The 14,240-nt window shown below is 34.2% G+C and overlaps 2 protein-coding genes across 3 annotated transcripts in view; one reads left to right on the top strand and one right to left on the bottom strand.

Annotated features, from left to right (window-relative positions):
* LOC105174156 (aspartic proteinase-like protein 2) lies at positions 5,638-10,484 on the top strand. 2 transcript variants are annotated; one of them, XM_020697966.1, is made up of 12 exons: positions 5,961-6,101; positions 6,208-6,405; positions 6,494-6,583; positions 6,773-6,902; positions 7,014-7,264; positions 7,655-7,882; positions 8,125-8,287; positions 8,653-8,726; positions 8,836-8,932; positions 9,234-9,300; positions 9,939-10,010; positions 10,159-10,484. In XM_020697966.1, exons 2-12 carry the CDS (start codon positions 6,350-6,352, stop codon positions 10,329-10,331), a joined length of 1,401 nt encoding a protein of 466 aa, XP_020553625.1. In that variant the 5' UTR covers positions 5,961-6,101; positions 6,208-6,349; the 3' UTR covers positions 10,332-10,484. The 2 variants fall into 2 exon arrangements, with proteins under 2 accessions (XP_011094460.1, XP_020553625.1); XM_011096158.2 differs by lacking the exons at positions 6,208-6,405; positions 6,494-6,583 and having other exon boundaries at positions 5,638-6,126; positions 10,159-10,476.
* The window catches only part of LOC105174154 (ER membrane protein complex subunit 1), a 7,923-nt gene continuing 4,472 nt past the window's right edge, over positions 10,790-14,240 (bottom strand). The window contains exons 7-12 of the mRNA XM_011096157.2: positions 14,061-14,240; positions 12,917-13,138; positions 12,630-12,725; positions 12,358-12,552; positions 12,089-12,202; positions 10,790-11,390 (exon numbers count right to left, since the gene is read on the bottom strand). The exon at positions 14,061-14,240 is cut by the window's right edge and continues 543 nt beyond it. Of these exons, the coding sequence (XP_011094459.1) occupies positions 11,130-11,390; positions 12,089-12,202; positions 12,358-12,552; positions 12,630-12,725; positions 12,917-13,138; positions 14,061-14,240 (1,068 nt within the window). The 3' untranslated portion in view covers positions 10,790-11,129. The remainder of the gene's footprint in view (positions 11,391-12,088; positions 12,203-12,357; positions 12,553-12,629; positions 12,726-12,916; positions 13,139-14,060) is intronic.

Here is a 14,240-nt window from a genome sequence, read left to right as displayed (position 1 = left end):
ATTAATTAAAATATATTTTAGTTAATTAAGAATATTTTAAATAATTATAATAATTAAATATTTTGGCTAATGAATAATAATAATTATAATTAAATATATATTTTAATTAATTAAAGATAATAGTTAGATTTAATAATTAACAATTATAAAATTATTTGAATTTAATTTAATTTAATATTTCAATTTAAATTTAATATGAGAAATTTTAATTTATTTTTTAAGGTGAGAACTGACAAAAGGAAAACATAAAACAAGTCAAAAAGCCCTTTGTATGTTATATAAACTCATGGAAGAGTATTTTAGTCCAAAGTGTCATTAAATATGAACCTAAATCGCATAAAATGACTACCAAACGCAATAAACGCGCGTCTCCTCCACTTCTCGTTATTTGCTAATAGAATGAAGATTTTTTGCTGACTAGAACAAATAGGAGGGGGGTTTTAGCAATTATGAAAATAAGAGGGTGTTTTTGCGTACTTTGTAAAACACAGGGGGATTTTATGCATTTTGTCCCCTCTTAACTCTAAGGGCGGCACCCTTATTTAACACCAATTTTCGTAAATTGTTTCAATAATTTAATTACAATATATCATCAATTTTCATAATTAATAATCATAATATTTATTATATATTAATAAAAATTCTTAATTCATGGATTATATTAAACGGGCAGATTTCATTGTAACTTTTCAATAACAATATTAATATCAAAATTGAGCCTAAATCCAAAAGACAATTATTTTTCATTATGGGCCGAAAGCCCAAAACTCTGAAGCCCAATTTCCAAATACTCATTCCACATCACCTCTGCTTCGACTCAAGTCAGCATAATTTTAAAACGAAGTTATAGGAAATTACAATTAATTCTCTTTAAATTTATTATGATTAAAAATATTTCATCATCGTTTGACAAATAATCTTTTGAAATTAATAAATACTCCATTGTGATAGTCCACTGAAAGGAGATATTTATTATATGTCCATTAATTTTAAAGGATTTTTATAATTATTAATGATGGAGGTATTATCCTCCAAATAGACTAAAATGCCCCTACAAAATCGGGGCTACTTTGACTGCGTCTCATAGCCTTTGCTTTCCAGTAAAGGGACTTGGATCTCCCTCATTATTTGAATTTTGAGGAAGAATAGAGTAAGCTAGTCTACGTAAAATCCTGAAAATCCTTACACTTTTTCAGGTTGGGTTGTTGACCCAGCCCGCTCATATTTGCCTTAAATTAGGAACTTGAAACTCAAACTGTAAATATCCTGGCAACACCCCCATTTGAGATGCCGTCACGTGATCCAGCTGTATACGGACATCTGAGTTTATAAATAATATTATTCGCACGTATTTATGGTAGGTTACATTTATTACCTTTTCGATCATATTTAATACTCTAAATCGCTTGTGATCATCTCTAAACATTCACTAACTTAAACATCATAGGGTTTTAGTTGGGAAGTTTCCAACTACCTTAACGGTCTCTTCTTTTCTCAAGACCACATTTTTGGGTGATCGGTTTCGAGCTCAATCCGACCATCAAGAGACTCTTACTAGAGTCAGATCAATTATGAAAATTTTTAAAAAAAAATTATTGTAATTTACCGTTGAGGTTATTACAAAGTTATGTCCATTCATATTTACAAAATACAAAAAGGAGGTTATGTTATTTTTGTTGATAATACATGAGTTGGATCCAGTCAACATGAGGGATCCGGGCAGCAACTACTGTTTGTGCAGAATTGTGGGATAAGTAAAAGGAAACTAACCACTTTTTTCTCATGTGTATTAATCATGACTTGGACCCAACATTTGATGGATCATGGAATAAAGTTGTTATTTGAATGGTAATACCTCCATTTTGTACTCACTTGTGTTCCTAAATCAGACAACCTACTACCTTCATCATCATTTCTCCAATTTTTGTACCGTCTCCACATACAAATACAGAATTAATTCAAGTGAAAATGACTACATTCCATTTCAACAAAGTTTTAATTCCAGCCTTATGTATATAAAAATCCATTTTTAAAGGTCTTTCTAAACACCTTTTTTCCTAATATGAAATGCAAAGTAGGTCGAATTTGGATGAAACGGTTTCAATACGCAGTTTTGAAATATCATAATTTAAATTAAAAGAGCAAAATAAACATAAATATACACTGATATTTTTGTATGTGTGCTAGTTTATATGTTGTTAACGAAATCCAGTTTAATTGACGAAATTGAAGTCACATAATCATGAGGTAATTGATTCAAATCCCACTAACGTGTGATTATTGGCCCACTTTAATTCAATTACTGATTAGCTATATATATTTCGCGTTAATAATTGTATGCTAATTGTTGATAATTGAAATTTATAATGTAATCGTAATTACATGTATACCTATTTTAGATTATCCAATGTGTAAGCAGTTAAGCATAGTTTGAGGTCAATGTCGTAATCTTCAAAATTATCTTTATCTTCGCGCTAAGGCTGTTTTTTATTAAATTAGGATTTGGTTAAACATTTTTCATGAGACATATACCAACCAAAATAAAATAAAACAGAATCAAATCAATGCACACGAAATCTTATGATGGGGTTTAGGATTACGACAATATTATCGGTCGGAACTTATATATATATATATATATATATAATTTTAATTAATTTTAAAATAAATTGTTGATCTAATGATAATTGAGATGGATCCCAAGTACAGTAGTACGTACAAAGACTTGTATGACTCCACTGTCTATACCTAAATCCACAAGCATACCTACCTGTATTTAAAGACTTTTCATAGTCATTCTCCACGAGAAGAAACCAAAATTAATCTTCTGCTATAAGCCATATTAATAATTATTATACCTTACAATAGTTACATAGTTTTATCTTCTTTTAAATATTCCAAAAAAATTTATTTTTGAAATTAATATTCCCTACCTCAAGTATATATATATATATATTTATTCCAAGATCGGTCCGTATCGATTTTGACTTCACCAACTTGCATGATATGAATTTGCACGAATACATGGTCGGTTCTCGATTAAATCAGATGGATCCGGTCTGATTATGAAGAGACGGTCTAAAAGGATGATATTCTTTCAACTTGTCTATTCCTTCTCTTTATCTTCGGTTTGCCGTTTTAAACAAAGGCTTGCTGGATATTGTTCACTTTGTTCACTCATTTTGAATTTAAATGAAAGAATAAAATTTCATTTACCCCTTTAACATTTTGAATTTCAATTTCAAACTCTAAATATATACTGCTAGCTTTTTCAATATTTAGTCAGCATAACACAATTTAGGAGGTGTTTACGGTCGTCAAAATAAATACTTATCAACTTAATATTGAAAAGAGTATTTTTTTTTATTTAAAGCTTCTATTTAAAATTATTTAAATTAGGTTGATATAAATCAAAGTCATAAGCATACTCCATATCAAATTCTATGATTTGTTAGTAAAAAATTGTAATTATTAAGTCCTTTGTTCAAACACTCTCAACTTTCATTACAATATGTTCTCGTCACTAAAAAAAATAAATGTCATTATCAGCACTTTTATGGTGACTTTTTATTTTATATCAATCACATAATAAATATATCATACTTATTTTGTGATTGATTTAGTTATGTGGAAGAAATTTTTTGTAAAACGAATAAACGCAACTTTCAATACATACCCTTTTGACACCTTAGCCCTTAAGCTAGCTATCATCCTTTTGTACCAAAGCTTATTCAACTGTTCCGTGCAGCCTTTGATATGGAGAATCAGCATGCAAGATTCACTTACGTAATTACACACACATACATATATATGCTTTATCTTTATCATTGACAATTAATATATATATATATATATATATATATATGTGCTGCTAAACACAGTGTTTAGAGTTACTAGTTATATGCTATATCGAATGTAAAAAGTTGTGTTATGGGCCCTTGGTAGGTAGGAACGTTTCTAGAGTAGCTTTTTGAGCTGCTCCTGTTTCTACTCAGAAAGTATTATACAAATTAAACAACGGTTATCTGCTAAAATTGCTTAAACCTCTAATTTTGGAATTTTACATAAGTGTCCCAATTCTTCAATTAATTACAAAATAAGCCAAGATTCAACATTTTATATTTCAGTCGTATCGACCCGACTCGACTGATTTAAACTCGAGTATGTAAGGATTCATAATGATCGTTCGATTATTTTTTGGTCAATAGTTGGAATATATGTATATGTATAATATTAGTTATTGACACCCCAAATACAACTTTTGAAACCTTATATTTTAGTGCAACCTTTATATTCTAATTTTTTAAGAATGTTGCTGACTTAAACGTTGGATAACTATAACCAGGACATATTCAGTGTGGTTCTTATGATTTCTTATCTTGCAGGTCACATTTCAAGATTTCTATCTTATCTAAATAGATTTAGATCTTTCCGCATTAAAATTGGAGCTCTGTGTTCTTACTAAATTTGAAAAAATCAATACCAAGTAATTTCAGTATAATAATTGAGGTGTGTAGAAGAATATCCGGGAAAATCAGCATGCGCACAAGTTGGATTATTTATTTATTTATTTATTTTGATAAGTTGAAATGGAATGGGATTTGCTTAGAATTTACACTTGAATTACGGCCGACAGTGACATCAACAACATTGTACAAAAGTCAAGCGTGTGAACGCTCTACCACGGAACATAAGATGCAATTTCCATGCTAATTAAGTCTACACAACTTTTACATATTATCAATTCCTTGTAATAAAAGACGAGCAGCCAAAATTCACGTCAATGCTCCCATTTTATGTTTGTTGTTCAATTCCCATAAGGCTTCTAGTAACTCCAAAATTAAAATTACCACTTATTTTTAAAAGTATAAATTGATCCGAAATAAGGGTGAATTTTTTGGGTCTTATGTGGTCTACAAATGAGACCTCAAATTGTGACAAAAGATCCCTATAGTTCGACCCGCCTAGTCTTTTTTTATTTTAAGAATAACTATATTGTTTTCTCTTAAAGTTCGATATAATTATATATAAATATATATTTTTTGTAAATTAAAAAAAAATCATCTAATACTACTGACATTTATTTCTATCTAATAAATAGACGTCTCTGTTTGTTAAAATTTATCGAATTTGTCGATATTAGTAAAAAATTAAATAAAAATTTATATCAATACTTAATTGACTTGTTATTGACCTATTGTAGGTTCAGACAAATTGTTTTTCTAATAAAATTATTCTTATAAATGTTCAAATAATAATGTATGTAAGGAAGTATATCTTTATTATTATAAGGTTATTTCAATAAAAACAATTATTTGACATGAAATCAGTGAGTAATAAGTTAATTGAGGTTAAATATTAATTTTCATTCAACTTTTTTATTAATTTATTTGTTAGATAGAAACAAACATAAGAGATATTAAATGTAATTTTATAAATTATAAAGTATTTGTATATAATTACACTAAAACTTAGAGGAGGAGAGAATGATAGTTTAATTATTATTTTGTTTTATTATATATCAAAATTAAAATAAATTCCTGAGTGACCGTTTTACCCTTTGCTAAACTACTGCGATTAAATCACGGGAAATATACTTTGTTTCTATAATAGGAACCTTTTTCTGTGTCTCCGGGCCTCTGTGTCTGCGTGTGTATATAAATACGTGTGTGGTGTGTTTGTGCGTGTATGAGTGTGTGCTTTCAGGTACTTGTACACGACATTCTCAGCAAATCTCGTACCAACAGAACAACACACACACACACACAACTTTTGATTCTCATTCTACGTTTGATTTGCATAACAAGCGCAACGGATTAGCAGGAGTAGTTGTATACCATAAAATACACTTTAGTGGGCCATTGGAGTGCCGGCGATGGCTGGCTGGGTGTTGAAGGTGATGGCGGCGACGGTTGCTGTTGTCGCAGCCACCTTGGTATCGGCAGTGAGCGGCGCGGGAATTCAAAGAGTGCTTACTCTGGAGAGGGCGTTTCCGTTGAGGGAGAGGGTGGAGCTTGAGGTGATTAAGGCGCGGGACCGTGCGAGGCACGCTCGGATTTTGCAGAGCTTTTCCGGCGGCATCGTAGATTTCCCGGTCCTGGGTACTTCCGATCCCTACGTCGTTGGGTAACTTTATCCCACCTCTGAAAATTCTAGCCTTTCTCTTTTGAACTTTTTTTCCTTTGCTTTTTGTGTTTGTTTGTGTAGTTCATTCCTTTTTGCTTATCATGTTTGAGCTGTCGATATCTTGGCGAAGTCGGCAATTGAATGGAATAAACCAGCGCTCCGTTGATTCTTTCTCATTTCTGCTTTCGTCGCTGTTGGGTTGGTCAGTAAGTTAAAGAAATTTATGTTTGTGGAAAGGAAGTACACCGAAAAAGATAATCTTGATAGTTCTGGCTCTAGGTATTCTTTGAACACTGTGTTCCTTTTATTTCATTTGAATGTTGAAACAGAGGCTCTGGACAATGCTTATGTTGTTTGCATTTTTCAGGTCAAATTCACTGTTTGGACTTTGCTGTTGGATTCTATTTCTCGCTTGGGGTCCTCAATTATTGTGTGATGCTGAGATTTTTAGTTTCTCGTACGGTTTATTGGAAAATTTAGGAAATGAATGTCTGCTTTGTTTATGTTTCTCAACTTTGATGTCATCATTTTGTCTTGATATTCCAGTTATTTGTGATTTTGTGTGCACACATGATCATGTGATAATTAGTTATTCAACTTTGTTTTCTTTCTCTGATAATTAACTAAGGATTATTGAATTATACAGACTTTATTTTACCAAAGTGAGATTGGGATCTCCACCGCGAGAGTTCAATGTGCAAATTGATACTGGGAGTGACATCTTGTGGGTTACTTGCAGTCCTTGTAACAATTGCCCCCAGAGTAGTGGACTGGGAGTAAATGCTCGCTATTTATCTTGTTATATAATATTTGATTTTGTTCTCTTTGATACTTCACTGTAAGTAATTTGAGTTCCAAATTGAACTGATGATGGGTTGTACTTGCAGATTCCTCTGAATTTCTTCGATGTTGCTGCCTCTTCAACTGTTTCTCCTATTTCCTGCTCAGATAATATATGTGCTTCCATAGTTCAAACTGCATCTGCTGAATGCTCTGCTGAAAGCAACCAATGTGGTTACTCATTTCAATATGGAGATGGAAGCGGCACTGCTGGTTTTTATGTATCTGACCTGCTCTATTTTGACTCAATTTTGGGTACTTCATTAGTAGCCAATTCGTCCGCTCCTATTGTTTTTGGGTAAGCTGTTAATCTGACTCCTGCTCTTCATACATGTGCTCTCAGATGTGGTTTGGTATATATGCTACTCCCCTTGCATGACAGAAGTAATCCTTTATGCTGTACTATTTTGCCATTATCATTCACACAACCAACTTGATTGTAGAATGGCACTAACCTTGAGATAAAAAGCTGTAAGCAAAGCTTGATATGTTAAAAATAAAGGCTATGTGTTGAGTTTCTGGGAAATTGGAAGCCAAAGTAAAAGAAAGTTACTCTATTAAACATTTCGATCATTGGGCTTGACATACATTAAATTCTATATTTCTCACTTCTATCTCCTTGTCCTTTCGGGCATATGACAACTAGAATTTTTGTTTGCTGAGACATCATCATTTTCTGTGGCAACAGGTGCAGCACCTCTCTGTTTGGGGACTTGACTAAATCAGATAGAGCAGTTGATGGGATCTTCGGGTTTGGCCGGCAGGATCTTTCAGTAATATCGCAACTGTCTTCTCGCAGGATTACACCTAAAGTGTTTTCCCATTGCTTGAGAGGAGAGGGAAATGGTGGAGGTGTGTTAGTTCTTGGTGAGATATTGGATCCAAGAATCGTTTATACTCCCCTTGTTCCATCACAGTACGTATATTTTCTACAAGATGGAAATGTTTTGGCATTGTCTGTGGGTTTTAAGCATTCACTGACACTTGCTATGGTATAAGATTGTTATGATACATGCATCACAATAAGGAAATTGAAATTTCATGCACACGATGAGCATCTAGTTAGTGGGCATTTCTTGTGTCCCTTATTTGTGTGGGTAAAGTGCATTTCGAAGTTTGAGATACTTCTAATTTGACCTTTTATCACTAATGTTTCAGGTCTCATTACAATTTATATCTCCAGAGCATTGCTGTCAACGGAGAAGTATTACCTATTGATCCGGCAGTTTTTGCAACATCTGGCAACCAGGGAACCATTGTTGATTCTGGAACAACTTTGGCATACCTTGTGGAAGGAGCTTATGATCCTTTTGTTTCTGCTGTAATTATATCTCAACCCACTTCAGAACTGCCTCTCGTCAGTCATGAATTTTTTGAAGCTAGAACCTGTGATAATGTGACAGTTCTCATCTTGCACCATATGTCTCATTAGTGACATCAAGGGCATGCTTAAATGCTCTTGCCAGACCCAGGCTGCTAGAGCCGGGATCATGTAGTTGACTTAAACGAACTTAGTGGAACTAAAATAGTTGAAGCATTCTGATACTAACGTGCATTATCCGACTACAAACATGAGACTTTGCCCTATTCAAATCTGTTTGAATAATTAGGTCTTATGCAGCAACGTTATTGTAAACAAAGTTAATAGTTTTTTGCACCAACAGTGAGGTCTTATTGGCTCTGCAGATAACTGCAGCTGTTTCTCCATCTGTAAGACCAATTATTTCAAGAGGAAATCAATGCTATCTAGTCCCTACAAGGTTTGCATTTTCCTCATTGTTTAGACCGTTATCTCTAGTGCTACTCTGACGAAACATCCTTGATCAGGATTTATAGAGACCTGAATAAAAATGTTTCTTCTCTTATCAGTGTAATTGAGATTTTCCCACCCGTTGCTCTGAATTTTGCTGGGGGTGCATCCATGATTTTAAGACCAATTGACTACCTCATACGCACGGGATTTCTTGTGAGTATTCTACTTGTCTCTGCATTTGATGTCTTCATTATTCCTCCACATTCTGTTAAGACCACTCTGATCACTGACAAGGTTGACTTTGGATCATGCTAGTTCTATTATTGTTGTTTTTGTTTTTACTGTAATATCTTCATTATCGTCCTGATTATATTTGTTACTATTGTTACTATAATCACATGCAGCAGCAGCATCACATCATGACCATAATTATTGTTATCGTTGTTGGAATTTCTATTATTCTTATGCAGCTCTCAGTAAATATGTAAAATGTTTCATTCTTGCTGTTTTTCAGGATGGTGCTGCAATGTGGTGCATGGGCTTCATTAAAGTTCAGAATCAAGGCACAACAATTTTAGGAGGTCAGTTGCTTGCCTTTTCTTAAGGACGATGGTCTGCTTAATATGTCTTATGAACTTACTTCCTATGACCCACTGAACCTTCTTCTCAAGCTAATGATTTTTGCACATAATAGACAAACCTAAATGAATAAAAAATTTTGATAAACAAAATGTCAGCATGAATCACCATCAGTTCTCGTGTATTTTTTTCTCCAAAGCTGTGCATGTAACTTCATTTGGTTTTAACTTAAAAGCTTAATGAGCAAAAGACAGCTGGAGATGTAATGGACTAGAATATAACTCAAGCCAGGATCAAAGCAGGTGGTAGACTTCTGAGAGGTTAATTCATTTCGTCATGAAAAATTACAAATCCATCATATCATTTTTAGGACATAACACCATGTTTTGCATGTTAACCATGTCTGCAAACAACAGCCTTTTCCAACTTATAAAATGAAAGATATTTGCTTCCTAGCTTCTCTAGATTTGGCAGGAGAACAGTCCGACACCCTGATACAAAATGCAGACTCAATTATGTTTTAGTTTGAGATGATTGATGTGCTATCACTTTTTCAGGCGATGAAATGGTGTCTTTTGGTTTGTCCGTAAACTTCAAAAGCAAATATCTGCAGAACTTATTTGTTATTTTCTTGTTCCAGATCTTGTTCTTAAAGACAAAATCTTTGTTTATGATTTGGCTCATCAAAGAATAGGATGGGCAGACTACGATTGTAAGTTTTACTTTTTCCTTCTGTCCAATTCGTTTCATCATCTTAAGAACATCTAAACACCAGACCAAAAATCCCATATACCTCATCTTCTACCGGTGGTAAAAATCTGATTCTACCGTTTATTTACAATATGATTATTTTCCTTCAGGTTCTTTGTCTGTGAATGTATCCATAACTTCCAGTAAAGATGAATTTATGAATGCTGGACAGCTGAGTGTGAGCAGCAGCTTATCAACTGGTGCAGTCTTCAAAATAATGCATAAGAGTAATATTGTTCTCATGCTGCATTTATTGGTAACTGTAGGTTGTCTATTTTTGTAAATTACTCTTTGTGTCCCATTATTGGCACTGTTGCTGATTCATATATTTGTAAAGATTGGCAGCCAAATTAATGTAATCTCATCTTCTTTTCCAAGAATAGATCTGCGCAGCTTATCTCTCCTTTCTTAGTTATTCTTTTTTACGGCCAAGTCTACCCATCAAAGATACTCACTTGATTTGCTTCACTCATATTTTTGCTGGTTAAGGCAGCCTCAATTGATTCCTAAAATTGAAAAGGAAATATAATAATTAGACATCAATCATCGCACGGCGATTGCATGTAAAATTTTGGAATTACTGACGCTTCAATCGTATCACAGAAAATTACTTCATGAATGCAGAACCTTTGTCCAAGAATCATTCTATATACAGTTTTCATTGAGCTTGTAAAATCAATCAAATTATCTCGTAAAACAGAGTGAGAAGAATCACCAGCCTCAATAACAAACATTTTCGGATGATTAAAATGATGCACAAACCTGGATGCAAATATGATTAGAAAATTGTTGTGTGAGGAAAGAATCAAATTTTCATCCTCACTGACAGTGTGCTTCTGTAACAATATGTCGCTATGATAGAAACAGAATTAAGCACAATTAGCCTACCTTTTCTGTCTTCCAATTTTCCTCTGTTTTTGAATTTACAACATTTGATTGAAGATTTTGTACTCATCAATCAGAATTAAGTCAAACCACAGGAAAAGCATGCTAGAAAGTGGCTGGTCCGAGATCTAAGACAACAAAAAGCTCCTGCAAACTACAAAGGTCACAGGAAGATGGAGTCGCAAGCAGTTTCTGTTCACCTCCACTTCTCCTGAAGCTCTTTCTTTTCTGACCAAACCCACGTAACGAAAATTGCCACAAGAAGGGCAACAATTGTGATTAGAAGCAGCGCGTAGCTGAAATCTTCAGTAAGTGAATCATATGTTCTGGAAGGTGCAAGTCGAGTGAAAAAGAGATCCACGCCATAAGCAAAAACAAGGGTGGTTGACTCCAGCTTTGCAGGAATAGTTGCTATGCCTCTTAGACCTTCCACCTTAAGAGCATGAGTTACGTAAGACTGCAAAAGGGAGAAATAGGATCAAACACTTAATGACATGCATTGGCAGAAAAGGATAATAATTTGGACTAAGGAGCCAACGAAATCTTTCTACATAGTAAACTCTATCAGGCTTCAATGGTTCTTTACAGAAGTATGGAGGTCGAACAATTTTACTGCTATCCACTTATTCAACAATCAGCTAAAAGTTAAAATGCTATGAGACATTCCAGTTTGCTCTTCGTTCTAATTAAGGGTTGATTATGTATTAATATACAAAACTAAATAAAGGTCCTGGGCTGTAGACAAAAGTAACATTCAGGTTCACAAGATAACAGCAAATACAACCACATCCTAAGATATGGAATTCGAAACATGTCTCAACCTTCATACTCAAGCTCAATCTTGAACTACAAATTCTTGGGTCAATGGTCATGTACATGAAGACGGGGACTACCAAGAGTGCTAAAACAATTTAAATGATTATCAAGCCTTACTGCTCAGATGCACACTATAATAAACTAAGACCAACGCACAATCATATAGGTTTCTTAAATGAATATCAAGCCCGCATTTTAGAGAGTTCACTTGTGCATCAGCATGATAACTGGCAACATAATCAATGTCCACAAGTACACAGCAAGAAGAAATGTAAAGTGTAGCCATCCTTGGAAAAAGCAGATTGAAAGAAAGTCATGATTTTTAGTTTTAGCAATCACCTGAGGAATAATTGGTAATGAATCAGTAAGAGGAATAATTCCTTCCTCTTTCTCAGCTTGAGTGGGGTTAACTGTCCTCCGGGGATCCAGAAACCGCTTATCAAGAGCCAAAACCTGTTAATAGATTCAAGGCATAAAACGATCAGCTAAGAACCAAGCATCTCCATGATGATTTCCAATACACAATAGAACTCAAAAGTGGACTAGGGGAGGTATCATATAAAGACATACCACAAATAACAATCAGAAATATAATTAAAAACGCTGACCTGGTCGCCAATTGTACCAAGAAGAACCTGCTTGGACGTTATGCCTTTGGCTGTCGATGTCACTGCCATGGTCTTCACTGAATGTGCAAAGAAATAGGATTGTGACTTTGTGAAGACCTCAGGGCGGGAGTACGCCGTTATAGGAGATGTAAGATTATGCGTCCCAAAAACAAGCTTCAAAACATCTTTGTTCTCCTACATATGGAAATAATATAAGCAAGTGCAGACACTAGGGAATATGAAAATACATAAGATCATGCTGAAGGAAGTACCGCACGAGCTTGGTCATAGATTTCAATGACAGACATCTCATACCGGTGGGCCCTCAGGTTGAAGTAGTGATAGACAATCCAATTCTCACTAAAGACCTTTGGAGAAGAAAAGTATGGTGAATTATTCAGTTTCCACAATGAAAAGAGACCACAGAAAAGCACACCATTAGATATAAGATCAAACTAGTTTTTCACTTTTTTTCTTCACTCTTTTTTTTTTGGTTGTTTAGAGGGGGGTTTATGCAATGGTAATTTCCGTGGATGGTTGTAAGAGAAGGAAAACTTACAGCCTTTATGGGACCCTGCGAACCATGATGGGTCATCCGGTGCAATATGCGACCAGTTACAGTATCAATCACGTAAACAACCAGAGATGACTCATCTGGGGTAACTGAACCAATAGGACCAACAGCTTTGGGTGCAACAGTAGCCAAAAACAGCAGATTCTTCGATATATATTTGTACATCACTTCCTGATCAGCTGTCACCTTTGCTTGAGTATGAACTACCTGGAGAAGACAAGAATATGTGTGAAGGAAAATCATCAGACAGCTAAAAGTCTATAATATCATGATAAAAACCTTTGCAGGAAAATGTCAACCAAGCATCCATCCTATACTGACTACGTCAAAAAGAGATGAAATTCAAGCCAGATTTCACTGAGGCTTTAGATGCCATTTATCTTTTAGGCACAATTCATAAAATCATGTGCAGCAATCATTCCTGTGCAATAGCCCACCAATAGCAGCAAGAAATAGGAAACTAGTGAAATACAGGATTCAGCAATAAGGTAATCCAAGCATACCTGCTTCAACCAAATGTATTGGTAGCAAGATTATTAACTAAGAAAGAATATTATTTGCAGCTTTTAGACAATACAGTACCATGACTTCATAGTATGTCATCAATTTGAAATTGAACTATAGAATCTGAAAGCTTTTATGCCTGTACAAGCCCAGTTCTCTACTTGAAAAATATCAACACAAGATGGCTGGAAAAGATAACCCATGAATAATAAAGTTGTGTGGAAAAATTCTAATGCTTGATAAATAAAGCATCTCTGCTGAACATTCATTGTGTCTTAACACAGGCTTTTCCATTGCTAAAAATGAATGACAGATAAACAATTAGTATATTGTAGTTAACTAACAAGGTGGTGTACACTGCTAGATAAACTCATAAAAGGGACACAAAAGCTCATAATAAGTAAAATGTTGTCTAAACATGTGGAAAGATTCCCCAAGTTAATGACAATTTTGACATTATATGTAGGTGATTCAAGTGAGATTTAGTAGCTCATGAAAAGGAAGGCTTTCAAATATGAATGATAGCAAAGTAAGATTGCATCATAACTTTCTCAAGAAAGTCAGAAGTCTCTATCAGCCCAAAATTCATTTTCTGACGAAATAGGAATAAAGAAGAAAGGAGCACCTCATTTAAACTTCTGGTTGCAGTTGCAGCAATCTTTTCTGACTCTGATGGGAAGACAATTGACCATAGATCCCTTGTGTCGAAACAGAAGTCATCTGCAACCTCGAGAACACAATTTGTCTGCAGTCCATAGCCCCTTAGGATACCTTTGTCAGTTTCAGCTGCATACCAATATATGTT

Source organism: Sesamum indicum, linkage group LG11 (assembly GCF_000512975.1).
Source record: "Sesamum indicum cultivar Zhongzhi No. 13 linkage group LG11, S_indicum_v1.0, whole genome shotgun sequence".
Taxonomy (NCBI): domain Eukaryota; kingdom Viridiplantae; phylum Streptophyta; class Magnoliopsida; order Lamiales; family Pedaliaceae; genus Sesamum; species Sesamum indicum.
This window is presented reverse-complemented; position numbering and strand designations above follow the sequence as displayed.